Here is a 22,151-nt window from a genome sequence, read left to right as displayed (position 1 = left end):
CGAGGGAGTCTTTCCCGTAGCACCAGGCGGGAGCGTGTACTGCCGTCTGCAAACCACCGTCAATATTTTCCCTAAAGCGTCGTTCGTGGCCGGGAGTTTTCCTTCGCCTTCGACAAGTTTGACCCCGTCTCTGATACCTCCGATCGTGCATATGCATACCAGGGATTAAGGATTTATTCTGTTGTGTTGATATTTCTTGCACTGTTGTTGCTGATCAAAGCCTGAAAGGGCAGACTCGGCTATGAGTTTCTTATAAAATATTCATGGCCTTGCTGAAAAGGAGTATGGCCTGGCAAAGTGTCTTTGTTTTCATATGTCTTTGCCCTCTATAACAACAAATGGTTAAATAGAACCATGTTGTGACAAGGAATCCCCTTTTAGTGTTTTCTCACAACCACCTCGTTGCCTTGAGGAAAAAGAAAACACGAGACTGTTCTTGTGCGAAAATCGAGATTCGGTTCCGGCTGCACAGCAAATTTGATTTGTTGACCGAGTGTTCTTGATGCCAGGTATATAAGAACTTGAAACGGCAAGAACGCCCGTTTAGTTGAAACAAGAAAAAGGGTCTGCCGTCGCCGTGATTCGAACGCAAACCTCGCAAAAGATCGAAACTGGGAACGACGGGGGTTATGCCGTTGCGCCACCAGGCCAATTTAGGAAGTTGACGCGCCTGACTTTCAGCCCGATACCTCACGTGGGCTACCCAGTCGATGGAGACGAACCCTCGCCCTGCGATCCAAAGACGTCGACAACAGCGCCTACGTCGCCTTGATAGGAGAATCAAGTTGAGAAACGGGTTCTACGAGGCCTGTACAGCAACTGACGATAATTTTCGGGGTATTCTGGGGCTCGTTACGTGAGTAAGGGGGGTGAATAGCTTGTAGGCGGTCCGCCATATGTTAAGTTCCTTCGAGTCCTAGTGTCACTCCCCGGCCTGGCCTAGTTGGATAACGCGTGAGATCCAGCTTACAGTACCGAGGTACCGCGGTATGTTGTAACGCCCCAATGGCAGTATGTGCCTCTAGGTGTCACAGAAAGGGTTGCAGTGTAGAAACCGACCGCTTCTGGTGCTGAGTTTCATAATGACTTGAGCCCAGCTCGTCATGAACTTTTTGTCATTCTGGTTAATATTAGCTTTATCTCTTGTTTTTGTATTCTTTGTGGCATGGGATGCATTAGGATTGCTGGAAGACTCGAAAACAGAATGCGATATAGTGTACTTCGCCGCGAAGTACCTCGCCATGTACCTCAATTTTGGACGTCGCCGGTACGAATCCCAGCTCTGCTGAAAGTAGGCATTTTCCTGCAACACTGATAGATACCGAATTTCGGCATCATCCTGATCTTTACGACCAGAAAAAAATGATTCTAATCTTAGTATCCTTTGAACTATAGTGTTGCATTCAGAATCAGCCGTTTGCGTTGATGCTGGTAATGCTCCCCCTATAATTCGAGTCTACTTTTTCCTGGAATAATTTCCTCCTTTTTCCATCTGTTTAATATTGTCCTGGAGACATAGCAACTCATCCCTTCATAAAATAAGCGATTTCAACTGATGCTAGTGCGTTGGCGGGTGCAGTGCAGGAGCCATAGATTCCTTTCTGCAGGAAGTTGACTGCCAACTTCCCACGGCGTTTTATCCCACTCCAGATACCATCTGCTTTCGATTTCAACGATATAACCATCAACAATAATCTCTATTATCTCCTCATTCCCCGAGAAATGCTCCTCTTCACTCAGGATTTAAGGGGATGCGATTAGTCGTGCGAATCCTACATTTCCTTGCCGACCGTCCCGCCTACGGAGTTCATGCTTGGTCTGAGCCTCGCATCGCATTTCAAGAGCTTTCGCTAACACATGAATTTGATCCTTTTAGGACCAAACCCTGCGTATGTCGAACACGTCTAGCTGGTACAAGGCCTAAACCATGGGTTGGAGGCGGAGTGAGAGCCTTGGGTTGTACTATTCCTGCGTTCCAACTTCCCAGCCCCAGTGCATGGATATACATCATCTATATTTTTCTTGAACTATTGGTTTTCAGTTATACAAGAATCAGGGAACTGCCGTCGGGTTTGCCTGTCCCTCCTTTATTTGAGGCTTGTTTTGCAGTTCTGCGCTGTAAAGCGCAGAGACCACAGAGGCATTGTCCACGCCCCTCTTTTATCGACTCCTTTTGACCTTTTAAGCACTCGAGTTTCGCTATCGAATTATGTTTTCTCGCTCTTCCTTCCGTCCTATATGATTCACACCTTTGCTAATTCGTATGTATTTCATCCTTCTCTAACAGGTCAGCTCTCATTCGGTATTTAGCTGAGAGCCGAGCCAACTTCCCTGCTCGGAAAGCGATGAAACTGCGTACGAAGTTCTCCCGTCTAAAAGGAAGGCTCTGGCGCACTGGTCGCAATGTCAAGAGGTGCTTTATTTATTGCCCGAGGAGAACCAATTCTTCGTCGCTCGAGGACAGGTATCAAGCAGGCGAAGCCGCCCAGACAGAGCCCTATGAAGCGCTCCCTTTCGGGGAAAACAATGCCCTCCCGGTTATAGAGCCGCCATCAGGTTTCCCTTCAGCTACGGATCGTTCTGTCGAGACTTTTCGAAGACTAGACCCCACCTACACATGCGAATGCCGGTCACTTCTCCTTGAGAGACTCAGACTAGTCATGGCAAATAGTCTAATACCTGTCCTTGAGGAGTTTAGTTCGTGTTGCTGTGGACAAGGTCGGTTTGGTGGCGCTCCCACCGATCGCTCATTGTCAAGCGGGTATGACACGATATCAACACGAACACTCTCTTTGGAGCGTCAAGGTGGTATTCGGATTGAACTACGTAACGGAATGTTCGAAGCATCCCTGGCCGCATGTCAGAACGAATCTCTGTCCTGTTGTGAATGGGGAAGCAGTTCCTCATCCAGCTATCCACCACCCAGAGCTTTATCTGAGCCATTGAATGACAGGGTCTTAGTTGTAAGGCTACCTCGTGGCCGGGCAGTATGCCATAGAACGGCATCTGGGCAGGGCGAGTGTCAGGGCCGCAATCTCTCCGAATGCAGTAACTGTTTTACAGACCAATGGCATCACAGGCCTGCGGAAAGCGTTGCCGCATGGATCAATGACCTTCCAGATTGTCCCATTCCAGGAATAACGGATCCCTCAATACTGCACCGACCGCTGCGGCGGAAGAGGAAAATGTCAGATTTATGCCGTCAGGGGAGCTAAGCGAATATATGAAACTAATAAAACTGGGATCTGTCCATGAGGCTCAGGGCTTATTAATGAGGGGAATGTACGTTATGCATGATGTTTATGTCAATTATGGGAGATGAGGAAAAGTTAATAGGAAAAAAAAAGGATACAGACAGGAACTTATATGTAAGGGAGCTTAAGGGTAGTGACCCAACTTAGGGAGAGAGTAAATGCTAGTAGGATAAGTGTCAAAGTCTTTATGGGTGAACATTATGGCTCAGCAAGGAGCACATTCCCCCGATTGTTTATGATTAGAAACAGCACGTAGCAGCACGAAACATTCCTCACTTTGATTGGTTGAAGTCCATTCTAATGACCTGTTCAAACCTCCGTCAACACTGATTAACCCCCAGCCTTGACGGCGGGTGAGCCCAGCCCGATACAAACTCTCTTCATTATCCCCTGCACAGCGGGTAAGAATCCCATAATCATTTGCCGCTGATCCAAGCATATGCTCCAGGTCGCTTTCCTTGACTAAAGTGTACAAGGTTAAGGTCAGGTCTACCAGTCGCAGATCTATCCTTGATCTCTCTCCGGGACTGATATTAGGATACGGCCGTCGGGAGTTGGCAATCCCACGCAGCAACGAGACAAGATGCAGGGCGCGGTCGTCACTGTACAAAGGCTCGTAATTTCGTGCATTGATGTCGAAGTCGTGAAGGTCTAAAGTCCCTTGACCACCCTCCTCAACTGCCCTTAAGATTTGCCCAACAACCTCTTCTGCATTCGGGGGAACGGTATTGCGACCCATGCTCACGTGAAAGAACCCCTCAAAGGAGGCTTTTGATGCGAGACCCCTATGGGGAATACGGACGAGGTTAACTTCCTCCAGTTCCCTCTCACTGTGGCCCGCGTATGTGGGAAGCAATTCGATGAAGGAAGCTCGGTAAAACGAAGGGTGAAGGATTGCCATCAACAGGGTGAGATTTAGATCAGAGACAGCAATGTGGTCAGGCAGATAGCCATAAATATCTACCATGCGGTGCAACGCGTTGAGAATCATGGCGGCCCTGCTTTGGTCAATCCTACGATCTCCTTCTAAGACGTAGCCGGGGAAAGGCTCGATGTGGCCGGGAGCTCGCGTACCTAACTGAGGCTGGCCTCCCAAGGCGGGAACTTGGGCTGCCATTGATGGCTGGAATGAACGATTTTCGCCCGCACGCTGCATTTGATTTAAAATGGTGGACGCTTTCACCTTTTTGTATGACATGATGTGGTAAAGCGCCTCGCAGCGCAAGTCTCGGTCGCTTCGAGGATCGCCTGTCTCAGCCAGCCGACGACTGAGCTCAATGGCTTCGTTTGTCAATGTGAATTCGTCCAGCGAAGTGAAATTCTCGAACCACTTGGACTGTGTACACTGCACAGCTCGAAGAAGAGTGTGTCCTGAATTTGAGTTGTCCCTATATTTCTCCGCCATCAACTGGGAGACCACTCTAAGGGTTACGAGCGCGCCGTCAATGCTTGTTGCAAGTTGGCGCCAGTTTCCAGTTCGCAGTGATAATTTTGGCCCTCGAGGAACCTCTAAATACACGTTGTACCTGATAATTTGCCATGCAACGGCGTCGAAGTCAATGCTAAGAGTGGTGCTGGCCAACCTGAGGCTGGCAATAAGAGCTGTTTGAGTTTCCGCTATCGGAGGAGGTGCGGACAGGGCTTGAGATTGCTGATACCAGGAAGGAAGGGCCATATAAGGGTATCTTTTGAGGACTGAGGCAATATAACTCCAGTCATATTGTCTTCCTGTTGCCGGATCAATTTCGTTGAACTTCTCGCCACCGAAGCATATATCACAGCGCAGAACGCTCGTCAAGGGCTCAAACACATCGCCAAACTCTTCATACTGAGTGATTTCATGTGGAAAGTCTTGCTTCAGTGCAGTATAATGATCTGCTAGGCCTCTCATGCCAAGGCAAACGGATCTCAGAGCTTGATGGTCAAGGTGACACAGCCTGGGCAAGTAAGCCATTTTTTTTAAAAGCCCGGATATATGTGTCAGAGCAACTGTAGGTAACTGGCCGGCCTTAGCTATCCAAAGGTTGAAGCATTCAAGCCCCTGAGAAAGGTATCCTTTTTGTGCGCTCTGAAGGCCTTCATGGATTTGCATGCGTTCGAATTCTTCAATCGCAAAGGCTATATCCTCATGCTTGATATCATGGTCTCCTGGCAGAGATCTCTGCTCCCACAGAGGAATCGGCATTTTGCAAACCAATATTCTATTCCAAAATATTCAGTTAGATCACCATATATGCATATCCCACCCAATACAAGTCGACTAGGTAAGTAGTTAAAGGGGGAGCTCCAATAACATACTGGATATAAACAATTTAAAAAGATAGGCTGTTCTTCTTCGTTCAGCTGTACACTCTTGAGGAAGCTATTGATATCAAGAGGTAGGCGGTGTGTGCACGATAAGAGGAAGTAAGAAGGATACAGCAGAGAGTGTAAATATAACAGTTCCTGTCAGGCAAACCTCTTCACATAAATTAAGCGAGATGTGTGCAGGACCTAGTCAAGGAATCACTGTGATTGACGGCTTCCTCCGGTGCTTCCTGCTAGGGAGAATAGCCCTCGTGCTGCTTGGTGTGCTTTCTGAGAGCATCAAGACCAGAGTATCTCAGGAGAAACATTTTACCGACCAGGGGTATGGATATCAAGTATATAAAAACAGAAGCCATCTGTATAGTGCCACAGGGAGGAAATCGAAACCCATTAATGTACAAATGTTTAATCCCAGAACAGTTGACTGGATGAACGGGGAAATAGGTTCATTTTAAATCATACATAGCTCTAAGAAAGATTGTGCAAGAAGAGCCCGGAAGTACAATGACCAAAACTCCGATCCCGCTTAAACAAAGGGTTGACATATCAGCAGATAGGTATATGCTATGAGAAAAATCATAGCTTATTGTGGAACATCCTAGCAGGATCGGCACTGCAGGTAGGCATCTTCAAAACACAAAGACTATCAATGGATCCATAGTCATATGAGGCTGATAATTAACTTAGGTATGATCTTTGCCGGCCTCTGGGTCACCTGTTTCTAGTTCTTGGGGCTGGGAAGAAGGGCCTTTCACAGGCTGAGGAGAAGCACTGCTTGCCGGTGGGCTGACAATTGTTTTGGACTTGACAATTCCAATAAGATGTTCTCCTAGATCAGCGGATCCATCTAACTTGTCTATTTTGGATTTGAAGAATTGGACATCGGATAACATCCTTAGAAACGTTAAAAGTTAGCAAATAATACGTACCGAGAGTTAGGGTACGGGCAGGCTTACCTTTGACGAGCCGTTTCAGAATTCAAAGTAACTGATTGAAACGCTCTGGTCCATTGATCTCGATAGTTCGCGAAAACAGGAACCATGATCATCATGACAGTCGTGTCCGGTAGATGTTTGGTTAGAACTCGATGTAGCGTCCCAGTTTCCTTGGCAAGGGTCTCCATATATGGGCTGATAGCATTGACATCCCTCTGCGATTCCCAATCTATCTTCTTCATGGAATTGGCATGTACAGCTGCACGAGAGCTCATGATGTCGACTAGCTTCTCATGAATACCTGACTGGTGCTCTTGGTAGAGTCTTCTGACTTTGTCGAACTCAGCCATAAGAGGAGGAGATGTGCAATGCCTGCGGATAAATTCTCTGACATACGGGATGAGCGCCATAATAAGGCTCAAGGCTTGGGACGCAAGTGCAAGATGTTTTGTTGTAATATTCTTCAAGCCAGCACTCTTCGTGGCGCCAGCGCCAAGGATTAGCTGCGATAGGCGGGAATTAAATAGTTTGAGGCATTCCAAGAAATGTGAAGCGATATCTGGAATTATGCTCGGTATTCCTGTCATTAAATGCTGGAAATCTTCGATTATTTTTACCATTAAGATTGCAGACTCTGGTAGAATGTATTTTTGCTCATCGATAATGGCGCTCCGGAGCCGATCCTTGCTGGTGACGGATACGTCATTGCCATTGATCGGGGATCCATTCGTCGCTGTTTCTGTGCCGTTTGCTTCATCTTCCCATATTCTTGATGTCGCAAGCCATACATCCACCTCTCCAGTGCTTGCCTGGAGGATTCTGTTAAGCAAAACTGTTTCAGAATCACCAAAATCTTTTGCATCCCACTTGTCAGAATCCATAACCTGGACAATCCGATGTTTATGGCGCTCTGAAAAGCTGCCAATGTAGGCTTTGATTTGGTTGTCCACCACTGTCTTCAAGGCTGCACCACTTCTTCCTGAAATCGCCTCACATTCATCAGCGAAGAGTCTGTTAAGGCTAAAGTACCTTAAAAATTGCGGCAAAGTCAGGTTTTCAATCTGCTCAAGCCGCACCTTGAGCACCTTTACCATTTGCGATTGAACGATGTCGACGGCCTGTCCAAGGAGGCTAGACATGTCCAACACTTGCAAGATCTCATCCTTTGCGATTGTGGCAAATTCGCCAGGGCTAGCGGGGTCGTTAAAATTGGGTACGGAAGGGCTTCTAGACGGGGATCGGATTGCATTTGGGTTGGGAGAATGTTCAAGTCCACTCGTGATGTCAAGAAGAACTTTGACTTGAACGCTGAGACGTCTCAATGACTCGCTGATGCCGGTATAAATTTTTGTGAGCATGGAGTGGGCATCTTCTGGATCTAATGCTCGTAAATTACGAGCGAGTATTGATGACTTTTCCTGTTGGGTGAGCTGTCTCCCACCGCGGGTCGATGCAGACATTATCGACTCCGTGTCATCGTCACTCGAACTCGGAAGCTGGTGTCGAATTATACTTTTCATTTCTCGTAAAATGGCATTTTTAAAGGAGGTTGCAGCAGGCATGGTATGGTGAGAACGGCCCAGGCCAGCCAAATCTCTACGTAGCCTCGCTCGCAACTCATGGTCCACATGCATATACTTTGGAGTCGAGGGGATCTGGCGATGCGCCCTACGAGACCTCTGGAATGTGTCGCCTAAGCGCAGCAATGTAATCTCAGGTGCTACAGCCTCAACATGTACTCTAAGGTCTTGCAGCAGGGCTTCCAAGAAGCGGCTCTCATAGCCCATTCCAATCCGGTACCGGAGTTGCATTAGATCATCTGATGCACCTTGCAGAGCCTTAATGCCTCGCAGATCAATAAATGAGTCGCTGAGCGCATCTGCCCGTGGTTTTATAGTCTTTTCGCCTGCAATCAATCGCTCAACGTCGTCAAGTTCATCAATGGCGTCCTCGATGTCGCCCTTCTCAACCATTTGCTCGCATTGGGAAACGGAATCGATTACCTCTTTTAGTTGAATCATTGCATTGGCAAGTTTGGAAACATTTTCTCGGCGTCGACGTAGTTTAACGACTTTAAGCCCTCCCAATGCTATATCCTTATCCAATCTAGCCAAATCGCTGCGTAAGATTTGAATTTTCTTAACAGATGCTTCGGCTTCTGCATGCAACTCCCGCAGCGAGCCAAGGGCGGAGAAAAACGAGGTAGAAGCGGTAGATATAGAAGAAATGAGATGAATCTCGACAGTATCTAGGTACCACGATAATTTTTCCTGTAGTATGGCATTGGTCGCTAGCGCTTTTCTCTTGGTCGGCTGGATTTCTACTGGATTATCGATCGACTCTGACGGTTTGCGAGAGCTGATGACTTCGGACCGTTCGGAGACAATGTCAAACGTCCGCGGATTTTCGAGCTGAAAATTTTCGTCAAAGTATACCCTTGGGATAGTCGATAAAGGGGTAGCGGATGGCCCACGACTTCGGTAATTCAGTGACGAGCCCCTCCTTCCAGGTACATCCCCTGATGCGCTGAGCAGCGAACTGGAGACTGACTGCCGCCTATCCAACTGCTGAGATAATATGGTATCTAGCTCAGACACTTTCGACGTTTCCGCATGCTTTCCGAACAATTGACCCTCGCCCTTATTCACAGCTTCCTTGGCGCGGCGTAGCGAGTCATACAAAGAACCGATCTGTGAAATATAGGCCTCAAAGGATGTTGATTCCACATGTGGGATATTTGTCAAAGTAACGGGGGGGATATCTCTGGTCGACGGTGGTTTGTACCCGCTAGACGGGGCAGAGGTATGAGGAAGCAAGCCAGTCCTGACGATTGGCGGCTGGAGAAGAGTCGATATAGCTAGAGGCGGAAGGAGTCAGTTCTGCCAGAGACATACAAAGCGCACATGCTTACCATTCTGGCCGGATTCTGCTATCGAGCCATTGTGCAGTGTAAGAATGGAAGCGGCTCCTGAGCTCGCAATCGAACTCGCCGTCGAGCCGCGGCGGGATTCATGTCTCGGCCGGTAAAAAGAACGACCGGGATCGGATTGAAGAAAAGGTAGCTGGGGTAGCGAGGAGGTCGAGGACGGGGAAGTTATGTTTTCCACCGACTTTCGGGAATTCGGAGAGGTCATTTCGCAACCAAAATCGACGATCAAAGACGGTCGATTTGTTAGGTGGTCACTGCTCGAGCATGGAGCGGCATGATGCGCATCAAGCTCACTTCACCAAACAGAGGGACAGGCTGAACGCGGGGTTCTACCGGGACAGCTGTCGGTCTAGAAAATCAAACTCCAAGTGGATATGAATTTGCCGCTGTGACCGTTCTCTGGTGCAGTGCCTGGAACTCCATAAACATACGAACACCCGACCTCAACGGCGAACTGACCAGGACGGGCAACCCCAACAGCCAATCAGCACCCGGTGGCCCTGGCAGCCACACTGGGGCACCGCCTCATCTCGTAGAAATAGTTTATCCGGAGCCACGCCAAGAAACCACTTTACGCGCTTCGGGGTGCGACGCGACGCGTCCGCCGCTCAACGAGTCGCTATGGATTTCTGCAAGCTTGAGAAGTTCGGATTGCTGTTAGGCGTTTCCCGTCAATCCTCCTAGAGTCGACACCGAAATTCTTTTCATTTGGCTTAACAAAGTGCAGTGAATGACGCCGTGATCCCGTTGTTTTATGACCCATCATGGATAGAAGAAGCGCTTACTCCCTCAGTGTCCTCCAACCGACAGTTGACGGGCCCGATGAAGCACGCACAGCCATTCAAGCCCAGCTCCGAGAATTTATCCTTGCCTTCCAGCTTGACAATGCCTTCATATACAGGTGAGCAGTTCGTGAGCTATGATGTAAAGTCGGCCATTGACTAATTTTGGTGCTGTAGAGACCAGATTCGACAAAATATCCTTGCCAATAAATATTACTGCTCCGTCGATATCGCCCATCTGATTGCATACAACGAAGAATTGGCGCATAGGCTCACCACAAATCCTTTAGACACAATTCCATTGGTAAGCCACAGTTGCTTTTCAAAGTGGTTCGGTTTTCGTCCTAATCTTGTTGCACGACTCCAGTTCGAAGCCGCCCTAAAACAGTGCTCCCAGCGAATAGTATACCCATCCCAGAGAGACGTAGAGCTACCAGAACACCAGCTTCTCCTCCATTCCACTGCATCCCATATCACAATCAGAGACCTTCATGCAACCAATGTCTCCCATCTGGTCCGAATACCCGGGATTGTTATTGGTGCATCAACAATATCGTCGAAAGCGACTGTTATCCATATCAAATGCCGCAACTGTGAGACGTCGGAAAATATTGTTGTAGAGGGCGGATTTTCGGGATTGTCGTTACCCCGGACATGCAAAAAGGAAAGAAATCAAAATGAGGATAAGTGTCCATTGGACCCATACGTGGTTGTGCATGAGAAATGCCAATTTATCGACCAACAAGTGCTTAAACTCCAAGAGGCTCCAGATCAGGTTCCCGTTGGAGAACTTCCTCGCCATATATTGATATCTGCCGATCGATATCTTGCGAATCGTGTGGTACCTGGTTCTCGGTGTACGATAATGGGCGTATTCTCTATCTATCAAGCCAAGGGGAAGAAAAATGCAACCAACGGAGCGCCTGCCATTCGAAACCCATATGTTCGGGCCGTGGGGATCACGACTGACATTGACCATACCGCAAAGGGTAGTGCAATCTTTTCCGAAGAAGAAGAGCAAGAATTCCTGGAAATGAGTAGACGGCCAGATCTCTATGAAGTATTTGCGGACTGCATAGCTCCATCGATTTACGGAAATCGAGACATCAAAAAGGCCATAGCATGTCTTCTTATGGGTGGATCGAAGAAAATTTTGCCTGACGGCATGAAGCTTCGAGGAGACATCAACGTTCTCCTCCTTGGTGATCCAGGAACTGCCAAATCGCAGCTGCTCAAATTTGTGGAAAGAGTGGCGCCAATTGCTATATATACATCTGGTAAAGGTTCCTCCGCCGCAGGTCTGACGGCTTCCGTCCAGCGCGATGCGACTACGCGAGAATTCTATCTCGAAGGAGGAGCCATGGTTCTTGCGGATGGAGGGGTCGTATGTATCGATGAATTCGATAAAATGCGAGATGAAGATCGTGTCGCAATCCATGAAGCCATGGAACAGCAAACTATCTCCATTGCTAAAGCTGGGATCACCACAATCTTGAATGCACGAACTTCTGTGCTGGCCGCCGCAAACCCTGTATTTGGACGATACGATGATATGAAAACTCCTGGAGAAAATATCGACTTTCAAACCACAATCTTGTCCAGATTCGATATGATATTCATCGTACGAGATGAACACGAAAGGGGACGTGACAAAAAGATGGCAAAGCATGTCATGGGCATTCACATGGGTGGCAGAGGGATTGAGGAGCAAATTGAAGCTGAGATTCCAGTGGAAAAAATGAAACGGTATATCAGTTATTGTAGATCGTAAGTCGTCTTGCCTAGCACCAAGATCCCTTGATTTCAGCTTGATGCACATGCTAACGATACTGCAAAAATTTTTCAGTCGATGTGCCCCTCGACTCTCACCTGAAGCCGCTGAAAAGCTGTCTTCACATTTTGTCTCGATCCGTAAACAGGTACATAAAGCTGAACTGGACGCCAATGCACGATCATCAATTCCCATCACAGTTCGTCAGCTGGAAGCTATTATACGTATCACAGAATCTCTCGCGAAGCTTAGCCTGTCCGCGGTCGCGACAGAAGCCCACGTCGACGAGGCGGTGCGGCTGTTCCTTGCATCAACCATGGATGCTGCTGTCCACGGCGAGGGCCACGCGAGTAAAGAGCTCATGGCCATGGTGGGCAAGGTCGAAGATGAGTTGAAGCGGAGATTGCCTATTGGCTGGAGTACGAGTCTCGCTACGTTACGGCGGGAGTTTGTAGATGGGAGAAACTATAGCGAGCAGGCATTGAACAGGGCGCTGGTGATTCTGCAGCGTAGGGAAACAATACAGTTTCGGTCGGGTGGATCGCAAATCTATCGGCACGGCCCATGAATGCATTCTATGTATGTAATAATGACCGCTTATTTTTGCCGACGACCATGGCAACCACGGACTAATGATTTAATGCTTCCGCTCAGCACCATCACTCTCTTCACTCTTTATAGTAAATTCATCATTGCTTAAATGCAGCAGCATGATGTCAAAGGCATTGTCATAGTCAGTCCAGAATTCGATGTCGTTTTATACCTCTGCACGAGCTGGTGCGGCGTCGGGGGCTGTCAGCAGACGCATTAAGAACATTTTATGACACATGAGCTTGACTTCCGTCAAGCCAGACCCGAGCCCAGCGGTCAAACTCGGCGAATCAGCATCTCTGTCAAAGAGCTCCTGGTGGCCAATGCTCAGTTTACGGAGATTTTCAACGCCACAATGAGCTGGAATAAAGACTTAGCGATGATATATCAGGGACAGGGGCTTTGCTACGTCAGACAGTGGAGTTATGCTATTTATTCGTGGTAAATTTTTACACTTCGGGCATCGATCGCTTTGACTTCTTGTTGTCATGGCTTCACATGCAGGCGACTCGACTACCATGAGAAAGTGATACTAACCATTGCGCTTCTGCGCTGGACGAACTAACTCAACCTCAAGGATTCCTGCGGAGCTCCTTCGACTCTTTATTCTTGTTATTTCTTTGTTTCTGATCTTGCCACGCACTTCCACGATATGTTTTGAGATATTGGTGTTTCATCCTACGAACAATTTTCGCTTCAAATCGTCGGACAGTTTCACCAACGAAGTATTTTGCGCGAATCAAATTGGGAATTAAACCCGACTGTTACACAAGCGTAGCTCTGTGACCAGAACGCTAGATTTAGAGGACGTTCCGTTGACACCACAATATCGGGAACTGCTATGTTACACCCTGTCGCATGAACTCGAATCCGTCTGGCAATTATTATGGATACTCCGTACCCGTTCATTGTGTCTGATGGGGACATTATCGATAACGGAGGTCCTACTTCAATCCTGTTTGATTCTAACGGTGATATATCTTGATATTGAAACATGCCAACCGCAGTACAGGAGGGTACACAGACGGCAGTCGTTCAAGTCGACAAGTCAGAAGATGGCGTTACGAGGATTGGGATCAACAGACCACAGCGAAGAAACGCCATAGATCAGCTCACGGCAAAGAAGTTGTATGAGGCGTTTGTCGCTTTCGAGAATGACAACCGGCAGAAAGTATGCGTGTTCTATGGTACGGGGAGAACATTTTCGGCCGGCTTTGACCTCAGCGAACTGACCAGGTGGGATACACCCCCGGGCCGGTCTAGAGACATCGATCGCGGAGGTAATGAACACCTGAGTAACATTACGCGTTCCAAGTTCGAACCCGTTTGCGGTCGCAACGCCGGTCCACTCGGCCCAAGCAGAATGCGGATAAACAAACCAGTGATTTGTGCCATTTCAGGATGCTGCGTTGCGGGGGGGTTGGAGTTGTGTCTTCTCGCGGACATACGGGTTGTGGAAGAGGATGTGGTATTCGGAATATTCTCCAGACGCTTTGGCATTCCGCTACTCGATGGAGGAACGGTCCGTCTGCAGTCTGTCGTCGGGTTAGGTCGGGCATTGGATATAATATTGACGGGAAGGCCGGTAGGAGCTCATGAGGCCCTTCACATGGGTTTAGCGAACCGGGTTGTACCGAAGGGCCAGGCTTTCGGGGAGTCAATGAAGCTTGCGAGGCTACTGGCCTCGTTTCCTCAGGAATGTTTGAATGCAGATCGAGATTCTTGTTACTATTCTGCCTATCGAGCGCAGTCACTGGAGGATGCGCTATCCTATGAATACAACGGTGCTGTGAAGGTCGCCGACCTTGCCATTCGGGAGGGAATCAAGTTTGTCCAAGGCAAAGAGAGGCAGGCGAAGCTATGACATGTGTTCGGTGGAACTGCTTCTTGGGGTTTTGAAAGGACTACTTCATTTTCCTAAGATTTTAAGAGCTTTAGAATTTCGGATTGTGTTGCATCTAATAAAGAGTCAGAATCGATGTCTGGCAGCCACTTTTATACCGAATTGCAGTGACAAATAATATATGAAGTGCGGAGTACTCAGGAGGCTTCTGTTGCATACTACCAGGGTCTCCTTGGAATCCCAAAGATTTCAATGTTTTGCCTACATACATACTTTTGCGATGCTTCGACAGCCTTGAACACCCTGTGCGAGTGCTGCCATTATTCTACACTGCGTTGGAGGCTCGGAGCAGTCTAGCGCAAATAGGCTCCTTGCCGCCCATGGCCCATAACTACTGTAGCCCCTGGACGGGCTCTCCGGCAATTGGGCGCTGGATGCACCCTCTGGTGGCGCCGTTCTAGGTGGGGCACGCTGATGTCACCCCGCCGATCAGGGCCCGGAGTGAAAGGCTTCAGAAGCATCGACGTTCGGCTTTTTGAAAACTTTTTAAATCGGGAGCAAAAGAAATAGTCCTGCACTTTAGGGTGAAAGTTGACTTGTGATTCTTCGACCTTTTGGGATTGTGCTGGTTTATGCACACCGGTGGACTACTCAGCTGGACACGGGTCGCTGTGGTTTGCTGGCAAAGCACTCTTCAATCCACGGCCTTATCCACCAAGGTTCAGTTGATTTGGCCCGTTACGCCCGCTGGCTGATTTTTTTTTTTCCTTTTCTTTTTCAAGAGGTAGATTCTTATATATCCCAAATAATGCCAGCCCGGATTCGAGTCATCGGCTCCTTGAATGCCGACATGGTCACAGTGACCCCGCGCTTCCCCGGGCCAGGAGAAACTCTCACAGCGACATCCTTCAACACCAGCGCAGGTGGCAAGGGCGCAAACCAGGCCGTGGCCTGTGGCCGCCTTTCCCGCTCACAGCCTAGATCGTCGACCAGTGATACCCAGGATGAGGAGATTTATGTTGAAATGATCGGTGCCGTGGGCCGCCAGGATTCGTATTTCTCTACTCTCTTGAAACCAACTCTAGAACAGTCTGGTGTGGATATTGCGCGGATTAGGGAAGTGGATGGTGTGCATACAGGCATCGCCGTGATTGTTGTTGACAGTTCGGCTGGTGGCGAGAATAGGATTTTGCTCTCTCCAGGTGCCAATTACGCGGGGATGCAGCCTACAGCAGAGCTTTTGGACTCAGTACTGTCGCCTCCTCGACCAGATGTGGTGGTGGTGCAGGCAGAGATCCCACTGACGACGGTGGTTGAAGTTCTGAGGCGGGCCGGGCGTCAAAAGGAGCAACTACGCAAAGAAGGTATCAAGGGCGTGGATGGAGAGGTCGAGGTTGTGTTTAACCCCGCTCCGGCTCCAGAGGGCGGCCTACCTACAGACGTATATGCGGCAATTGACCATTTGATCATGAACGAAACGGAATGTGATATTATGGCGCCGAAGGAGCTGAGGGATATCTCTGAGCCAGAAGAACGCAGGGGCCAGATCGCAAAACATTTCCATAGCTTAGGTGTACGGTATGTCATAGTTACACTGGGCTCGGAGGGAGTATGGTATAGTGCAGCTGATGTGGGCAGCAAGGCCCAAGACGACGTCAAAACGTGGATTCGCTGCATTAATCATATTCCTGCCGCAAAAGTGGAAAAGGTTGTGGACACCACGGGTGCGGGAGACACCTTCGTGGGCGGCTATTCGGTGCAAGTGGCTCGATGGAGAGAGCAGAGACGGTTGCTTGGGAAGGCCAACGAATGCCTTACAGATGATGAGCGGAGAGAACGGTATCACAAAGGAATTGAAGAGGCAATTCAAACGGCGGTCCGGGCTTCGGCCCAGTGTGTTCAGCGGCAAGGAGCCATGGATAGCATTCCATGGAAGGGAGAGATCTGATACTATTTTCAACCACCGATGTAAATAAACATGCCAGATCATGAAAGATATACAGAATGCTCTATACTAGGAATGGAGAACAAACAAGCATGTGTTGCTTGGTAAGTTAAAGCTACGGGAGTAAAGAAGTGTGCTATGGCCAGTGGAGTGCTTGGATAGCCGTCCTCAGCTCAATATTTCCATAAACATTGACCGTGCAAGCCTCTTACCGTCTCATCAAAGGGGCATTTATTTACCTACATTGCCCAAGGTCGCCAGCAGGGGATCCAGGGGTGGACGACATGAAGGGAGCCTTGGCCGTATGGAGGAAAGATACCCCTCGACAGCGCCTAACGGGAACACTCGGCATTACACGACTCCGTAGTGAAGCACCACTGTCCTACGCAGGTCTCGAAGAATCGATGAAACGACCGATTAACTAGCGAGGAGGATGCGAAACGGCGGCGGAGCGGGTTTGAACTCCCGACCTGGGTACAAACCTTTCCGTCAGCAATTCGCCAGCGATCGATGCGCGCGCATAGAAGTGTATGTACGGAGGAGACTTGAGAGAACTATTGCTGAGGCCGGGCGAGACGAGTGACCGGGATGTGCATTCAATTCTCAGCAGCCCAGCTGTCATGTCCTTTTTAGCTGGACGGAGTACGGCGTCCTCTGTAACATGATTCGTCGTTCGCTGGCTGAAACTGGACGTGTCGAGCACAGGAGAAGAACTAGTGGCTCTTGCACGTCAATCTGAATCTGGCCAACCCTGTCCTCTTGCCGGTGATTGGTCCTATCTTCAATTTTAGATTAAGTTGACGACTCCATCGCGAGGGTTGGTTATGGAACATCGAGCCTGGGAGGTCGGCGGTCCGGCTCCCTGCGTTCAGCGCGAGTCCACCTCCCTTTCCCCCAAAACTCGCGCGTCGTGCCTGCTCGTCGCCCGCTCACCCCCGAATCTGCCCTTCCGGCCTGCAACTCCCCAGCGATTCCGCTCTCTTCTTCCTGCAGCGTGCGAGTTTTTCGTTCCCGTCGTCCATCGTCTGTTCGTTCTTTGTTCCGTCTCTGGTGCTAGTTGACTCGGATTGACGTTTGCGCTCTGCAATTGTGGCTTGGCCCAGACCAAACGGTTAACCGTCGACGCGTCTTGGGGGTTTCTCGTCCGTGACGCGTAGGAACCGGCAACCCCTCAGCTTTTCAGGTTTGCAATATCTTCAGCTCCCTTTCCTCCGCGATTGCGTTGGATTCACAGATTCTGTGCCTGGGGAGAATTGCAATTGCTTGCTCTCACTGCGTGTTTCCTGTGTCAGATCAGTTCACTGCTCAAGGTAATGCGCGTTCTATTCATCAGTCTCTCGTTGCCAAGGGTTACCGTCTGTAGTCGACTGAACAGAGCATTTGCCTTCGCTCAGCCATCCCTCAGATCTCCCGCCTGCAAAGCGGGGGGTTGGGGACCAGTCAACTGTCAAGCTAACGTCCCTGTCGTCTATCTTGTTTAGAACCCCATCGTCAGGCATGACGGCAAGAATCCAAACTATGTCTCCGGTCCCAAGGCAACCATTCGCTGTTTTGGGCGAAAGCCGCCTTCGAGCCGTCGAGAGCACCAAAAACCGCCAGAATGGTATGTTGACAAATCGATCTAGATCGTCGGGAATGCTCACGCAGACACCCAACTTTAGGAACGCATGCGTCTTCCCTGAAACGCTGTTTCGATGCTGCCAATCTTTCTGATTCCGAGAACCTCGACCCGTTGTCTGGGGAATCTCCGACCAAGAAATCAAAAGATCAAGTAGGCAGTGACACGCTGACGCCAAAAAGCAGATTTCACACTCTGACGACCTCTGTCGATCTGGATATTCCAGACAAGTCACTCGTTAGCACGCAAATCTTACCTCGTGCTCTGACTACGTCAACTCCTCGACCAACGCCTCTCAGAGCTGCTGCTGGTTGCTCTGCGAGGTCGAGAGTGCCAAAAGCGTTTGCTCGTCGAAGTTCTGGCTTGCGTCGAGTTGAGCCGCCATCACGTCTACAGCGCCAGGCCTCCCGTGCTCCTTTCTCTATTTCAAACGCTCTCAGTAGGACATTCAGCCTGTCATCCTTTAACCCAGATGGAAAAATTACGCCCAATGGTGGTGAGAGCCGCCGGAAGGCCTGGGATTTTGAGATCTATGTGGATAGCGAGCAAGATGAAATGGCGAATTTGATGGAGCATTCAACTTGCGTACTTGATATCAGTGACGACGAGCATAAAGCAGAAAAATATGGTCTGGGAAAGGAAAACATTCCGCCGCCTGACTTCAGTCCCGAAACTTCCTCTGCTGGAACCCAATCTCGGGTCGCCCCTACATCTGAGATAGTGGAAATGACAGACAGGCCTCGCTCTCCCCTTGGCGAGTTAAACCCTAAAGAATTCATCCCAGAGGGCGAGGATTCTTCTGCAGTTATAGTGGTGGAAGTCGGTGAGGATGATGAATCCGAGACTTCGTCAAGGCACCCATCATCCTCTGTTCCTGAGATTCCTGTGGCCCACAAAATAAGCCAAACTTCGGAACAGCTTCTACTAAAACAGGCGGTCATCTCCTCCTTTAAAAAGAACACCGCTGCTGCTACTTCTGATGATGAGGCGGAACACTGCGTTAAGGAATCGACTCCATCAGCCGCAAAGGCTGAGATAGCTAACGCTACAGAAAGCGCCGCTAAAAATAATAGTCAACTTAATGACTCTGGCACCACCGAAGTTTCCAGCGCTTCTTAAATCTCTCCACATGTTTACACATCAAGTTCCCTTGCGGATATATCCTGCATTGTGTACCTACGGTGGCTGATGATTCCCGGGTTGATATGACCTTGAATATCCCTAGTGCTTTCCTTTAGCTCAATAACTACGCGATATCAAACACTCTTATACGTGCTAAGCTTTTTCACCCGAACAGTCCGATTGACCCAGTTCCATGTCCCTGCTACCTAAGCCCCCAAACTTCTGCCTAGCGTGTTCTGTTACTACTTAACCTGTTTCACTGCTTTCTCTCTTTGGCTCTCTAACTTGCTGTATGGTTTATGGTTATCGTATGTCAAGCATGAACAGATTTGTTGATGAACCGCAACGCCCCAGTCCCTAGTGATGGAGAGTAATGAGCAACATGGGAATACGATGCTGATGGCTTATGTCTTTTGAACGGTCTGACTTTATGGCTTGCTTTTCAATTTCCGCTACTCATGTGAAGGGATATTTTGCGAATGATCTGCGTTGTCTATCATGGTGTTCGACAGTTGGTGCTTAGTGAGATTCTGCCTCCATTTTGAATTCTGCCGTTTACTCGTTTAAATGGTACTTGGTATTTGCAGGTTTCCTTTCGTTCATTTTTTACATGTAGGTGTACAGCATTCCCGTGTTGTTGTCTTTTATGCAGCTGAATAACATATAATATGATTGTGATAGCTATATGAATCAAATGATTCGTAAACTTAGGCATAGACCTTGGGTTTGAAAGCATCATCCAATCTCATTATTCTCCTATTGCCTCGGATTCATCGTCCTCCTCGCCCTCGTCTTCTCGCTCTTCTTCCTCCTCGAGCTGCCTGACTTCTTCTGCTTCCTCTCCCTCTTCACCTTCTTCCTCCTCTTCCTCGTCCTCCCATCTCACCCTCTTCCGGCCGCTTTTACCTACCTCTGTATCCCTGGTCCCTTCACCACGATTCGCATTTCTTCGCCCGGGAGCACTTCTTAGCGTCCCACGAATTTCACTCGCCAACTGTACACACTTACCTCCCACCTCACTCGAATCGACGGCCACCCTCGAGATGTCATCTTCGGTCTCTACATGCGTAGGAAAATTGAACAAGGCCAGGAACTCGGTGTCGTCCGGATAAGCGGCCTTATGTTCGAGCATATGCTGGATCTTGGCACGCATGATGGCGCGCGCCGTGGCTAACAGCACGTTCCCGTACCAACCTGCGGAATAGATGTCGCAGACCGGCCGAGGGGGTGGAGCGTCGGGATTGAGAGGCGACAGTCGCTGGGTGACGGTGGCATCGTGGATGTCGCATATCATCCACGTTTTGCCGTCGCGCGCAAGCGGCGGGTGACCGGTGAATACGTGCGATGTATTTCCGACGTTTGCATCGCCTAGGACCTGGGAAGGGCGAGGAGTTGTGTAGCGTCGGCCAGAGAGTGGGGTGGTTGTGCTGGTCGATGCCATGTTGCTTGTGAGGGATGGGTCAATTTCGGTTTCTTCTGTGCTGGGAGGGATGCGAAACATTAGTGTTTGGTAGATTCGTGAGTCTGGCGTAGTACGGGGGTCATAGCCGAATTTGAGGATGGCATCCCGCCATGGCCCGGAGCGAAATATATACCCTACGTAGGGAACGGCCGTGCGGAGGGTGTACTTTTGGTCGTTGGTGGTGAGATGGTTGCGTAGACCGCGACGAGTCCAGGCTGGCCTGTCGTCGAAGAGCTTTTGGAGGATACCAATTGTCTTCTTCAGCGCCGCGTCCAATGTGTCGATAGGCGGCAGTTTGTCGTTCGGTTCTGTAGGAACAGAGGGTACATCGCATGGCACAAGATGAGTAAAAACTTTGGTTATTTGTTGGGTATTAATAGTCATTGTTTCCCCAGAGGGATTTAATGCTTGTTTTACAGAAGGGTTTTGGCGGTAACTGTGTGCATGTGTCAGCTCGATGATCATAAGCCAAGTGTCTTGTTATGGTTGCATACGTATACTTGAACGGCATCTCAACCAGGCTGAAGGATGGTGGCGGAACTATATCAAAGGTTGATGTAGCGCCTTTGCTCATGTCAAGGTCGAATTCCTTCAGTTTCTCATCTGGGACCAGCATCAGCGGGGCATCGCGGGAGAGGACGAGGAATGGGCCTACTAACATTCAAATGGCATGATATTCTCACGAAATTTGGTCATAAACGGGCTTGCTGTGGTAGAATATACGAAATCCGGGACACCTGGGTCTTCATCAGCATCCACGCCCATATCTGCCGACCAGAGCACTCTACCCCTGAAAACATGCATCCTGTCAATTCGTCCAACGACCTCAACATCATAACGGCCGGCGTTATCCCTCAGACGACGTAGTAATTGCTTAGCATCTAAGCTCCCTGAATCCGACGACGAAATGGTCGAGGTAGAACGAGCATCGTCAACATATGGATCCTGAGATCCACGTTTCCGTTTGCGCCCAGTCCTTTTTGGAACTGAGACCCTGAGCAGCATATTATTGGCGGGTTTAGATGTTGAAAATAGCGGTCTGCTCATGCCATCGTCTGGATTCAGGGATAAGGTCGCAGCAGCATGGGGTCGTGTTGGGTCCAGGATCTGGAAGATCCAAGAGATAAGTACACGTTCCTGCCAAATCTGTGAGGCCATGAGGTTACCTCTGCTATCCCAGGGCCGCGTTGAAGAGTTCCAATGGCCTGATCAACGTTTTTCACCACGCATGGATGTTCCACACTGACGATTTCTCGAGCGGGTATAGTGTACCACGGCGACGTGGTTGAACCTTTCCAGGTGGCCATGATTCCTGCAGTTTAGGAATACTGAGAAGAATGGAATAGGTCACTTCAAAGTAACGAAATAAGAAGAATGTTGAACAGCTTGTCCAGGGGGTCTCAAGAGCGGGCGGGAACCAGATTTATATGTGGTAGTTATTTTGTTTTATTTTGCTGGTGTATGGTATTCATGGACAGAAGTTCCCAATAACTAGTTAATAATTGACTAATTGACTGGTACTCCATATACACCATAGGTTATATTCACAGGTGCTGAACTTCGAGATCGCCACCCTGCATCCAGCGCATCTG

The 22,151-nt window shown here is 49.1% G+C and overlaps 8 protein-coding genes across 8 annotated transcripts; 5 read left to right on the top strand and 3 right to left on the bottom strand.

The window, feature by feature from the left end:
- The first annotated feature begins 1,875 nt into the window (after positions 1-1,875).
- Positions 1,876-3,656, top strand: D8B26_006299 (uncharacterized protein). The gene is made up of 2 exons (XM_066125140.1): positions 1,876-1,956; positions 2,288-3,656. Exons 1-2 carry the CDS (start codon positions 1,928-1,930, stop codon positions 3,213-3,215), a joined length of 957 nt encoding a protein of 318 aa, XP_065981221.1. The 5' UTR covers positions 1,876-1,927; the 3' UTR covers positions 3,216-3,656.
- Positions 3,251-5,439, bottom strand: D8B26_006298 (uncharacterized protein; the record flags this gene model as incomplete). Its single annotated transcript, XM_003069711.2, has 1 exon — positions 3,251-5,439. The coding sequence occupies one exon, from the start codon at positions 5,437-5,439 to the stop codon at positions 3,460-3,462; it is 1,980 nt and encodes a 659-aa protein (XP_003069757.2). The 3' UTR covers positions 3,251-3,459.
- A 469-nt stretch (positions 5,440-5,908) lies between these two features.
- D8B26_006297 (uncharacterized protein) lies at positions 5,909-9,630 on the bottom strand (the record flags this gene model as incomplete). Its single annotated transcript, XM_003069712.2, has 3 exons — positions 5,909-6,455; positions 6,518-9,353; positions 9,408-9,630. 3 exons carry the CDS (start codon positions 9,628-9,630, stop codon positions 6,245-6,247), a joined length of 3,270 nt encoding a protein of 1,089 aa, XP_003069758.2. The 3' UTR covers positions 5,909-6,244.
- A 446-nt stretch (positions 9,631-10,076) lies between these two features.
- On the top strand, positions 10,077-12,632 carry MCM5 (minichromosome maintenance protein 5). The gene is made up of 4 exons (XM_003069713.2): positions 10,077-10,326; positions 10,385-10,511; positions 10,575-11,974; positions 12,054-12,632. The coding sequence occupies exons 1-4, from the start codon at positions 10,190-10,192 to the stop codon at positions 12,544-12,546; spliced, it is 2,157 nt and encodes a 718-aa protein (XP_003069759.2). The 5' UTR covers positions 10,077-10,189; the 3' UTR covers positions 12,547-12,632.
- A 931-nt stretch (positions 12,633-13,563) lies between these two features.
- D8B26_006295 (uncharacterized protein) lies at positions 13,564-14,433 on the top strand (the record flags this gene model as incomplete). Its single annotated transcript, XM_003069714.2, has 1 exon — positions 13,564-14,433. One exon carries the CDS (start codon positions 13,564-13,566, stop codon positions 14,431-14,433), a length of 870 nt encoding a protein of 289 aa, XP_003069760.2.
- Positions 14,434-15,220: 787 nt separating this feature from the next.
- Positions 15,221-16,360, top strand: D8B26_006294 (uncharacterized protein; the record flags this gene model as incomplete). The annotated part of the gene is made up of 1 exon (XM_003069715.2): positions 15,221-16,360. The coding sequence occupies one exon, from the start codon at positions 15,221-15,223 to the stop codon at positions 16,358-16,360; it is 1,140 nt and encodes a 379-aa protein (XP_003069761.2).
- Positions 16,361-17,209: 849 nt separating this feature from the next.
- Positions 17,210-20,174, top strand: D8B26_006293 (uncharacterized protein). Its single transcript, XM_003069716.2, has 3 exons — positions 17,210-17,667; positions 17,839-17,960; positions 18,019-20,174. Exons 2-3 carry the CDS (start codon positions 17,855-17,857, stop codon positions 19,092-19,094), a joined length of 1,182 nt encoding a protein of 393 aa, XP_003069762.2. The 5' UTR covers positions 17,210-17,667; positions 17,839-17,854; the 3' UTR covers positions 19,095-20,174.
- TFC1 (tau 95 subunit of transcription factor TFIIIC) lies at positions 19,846-21,872 on the bottom strand (the record flags this gene model as incomplete). Its single annotated transcript, XM_066125139.1, has 4 exons — positions 21,726-21,872; positions 21,219-21,666; positions 21,054-21,162; positions 19,846-20,995 (listed from the first exon to the last, which is right to left on the bottom strand). The coding sequence occupies exons 1-4, from the start codon at positions 21,864-21,866 to the stop codon at positions 19,846-19,848; spliced, it is 1,848 nt and encodes a 615-aa protein (XP_065981220.1). The 5' UTR covers positions 21,867-21,872.
- Between the last annotated feature and the right edge of the window lie 279 nt (positions 21,873-22,151).

Source organism: Coccidioides posadasii, chromosome 3 (genome assembly GCF_018416015.2).
Source record: "Coccidioides posadasii str. Silveira chromosome 3, complete sequence".
NCBI classification, from domain to species: domain Eukaryota; kingdom Fungi; phylum Ascomycota; class Eurotiomycetes; order Onygenales; family Onygenaceae; genus Coccidioides; species Coccidioides posadasii.
This window is presented reverse-complemented; position numbering and strand designations above follow the sequence as displayed.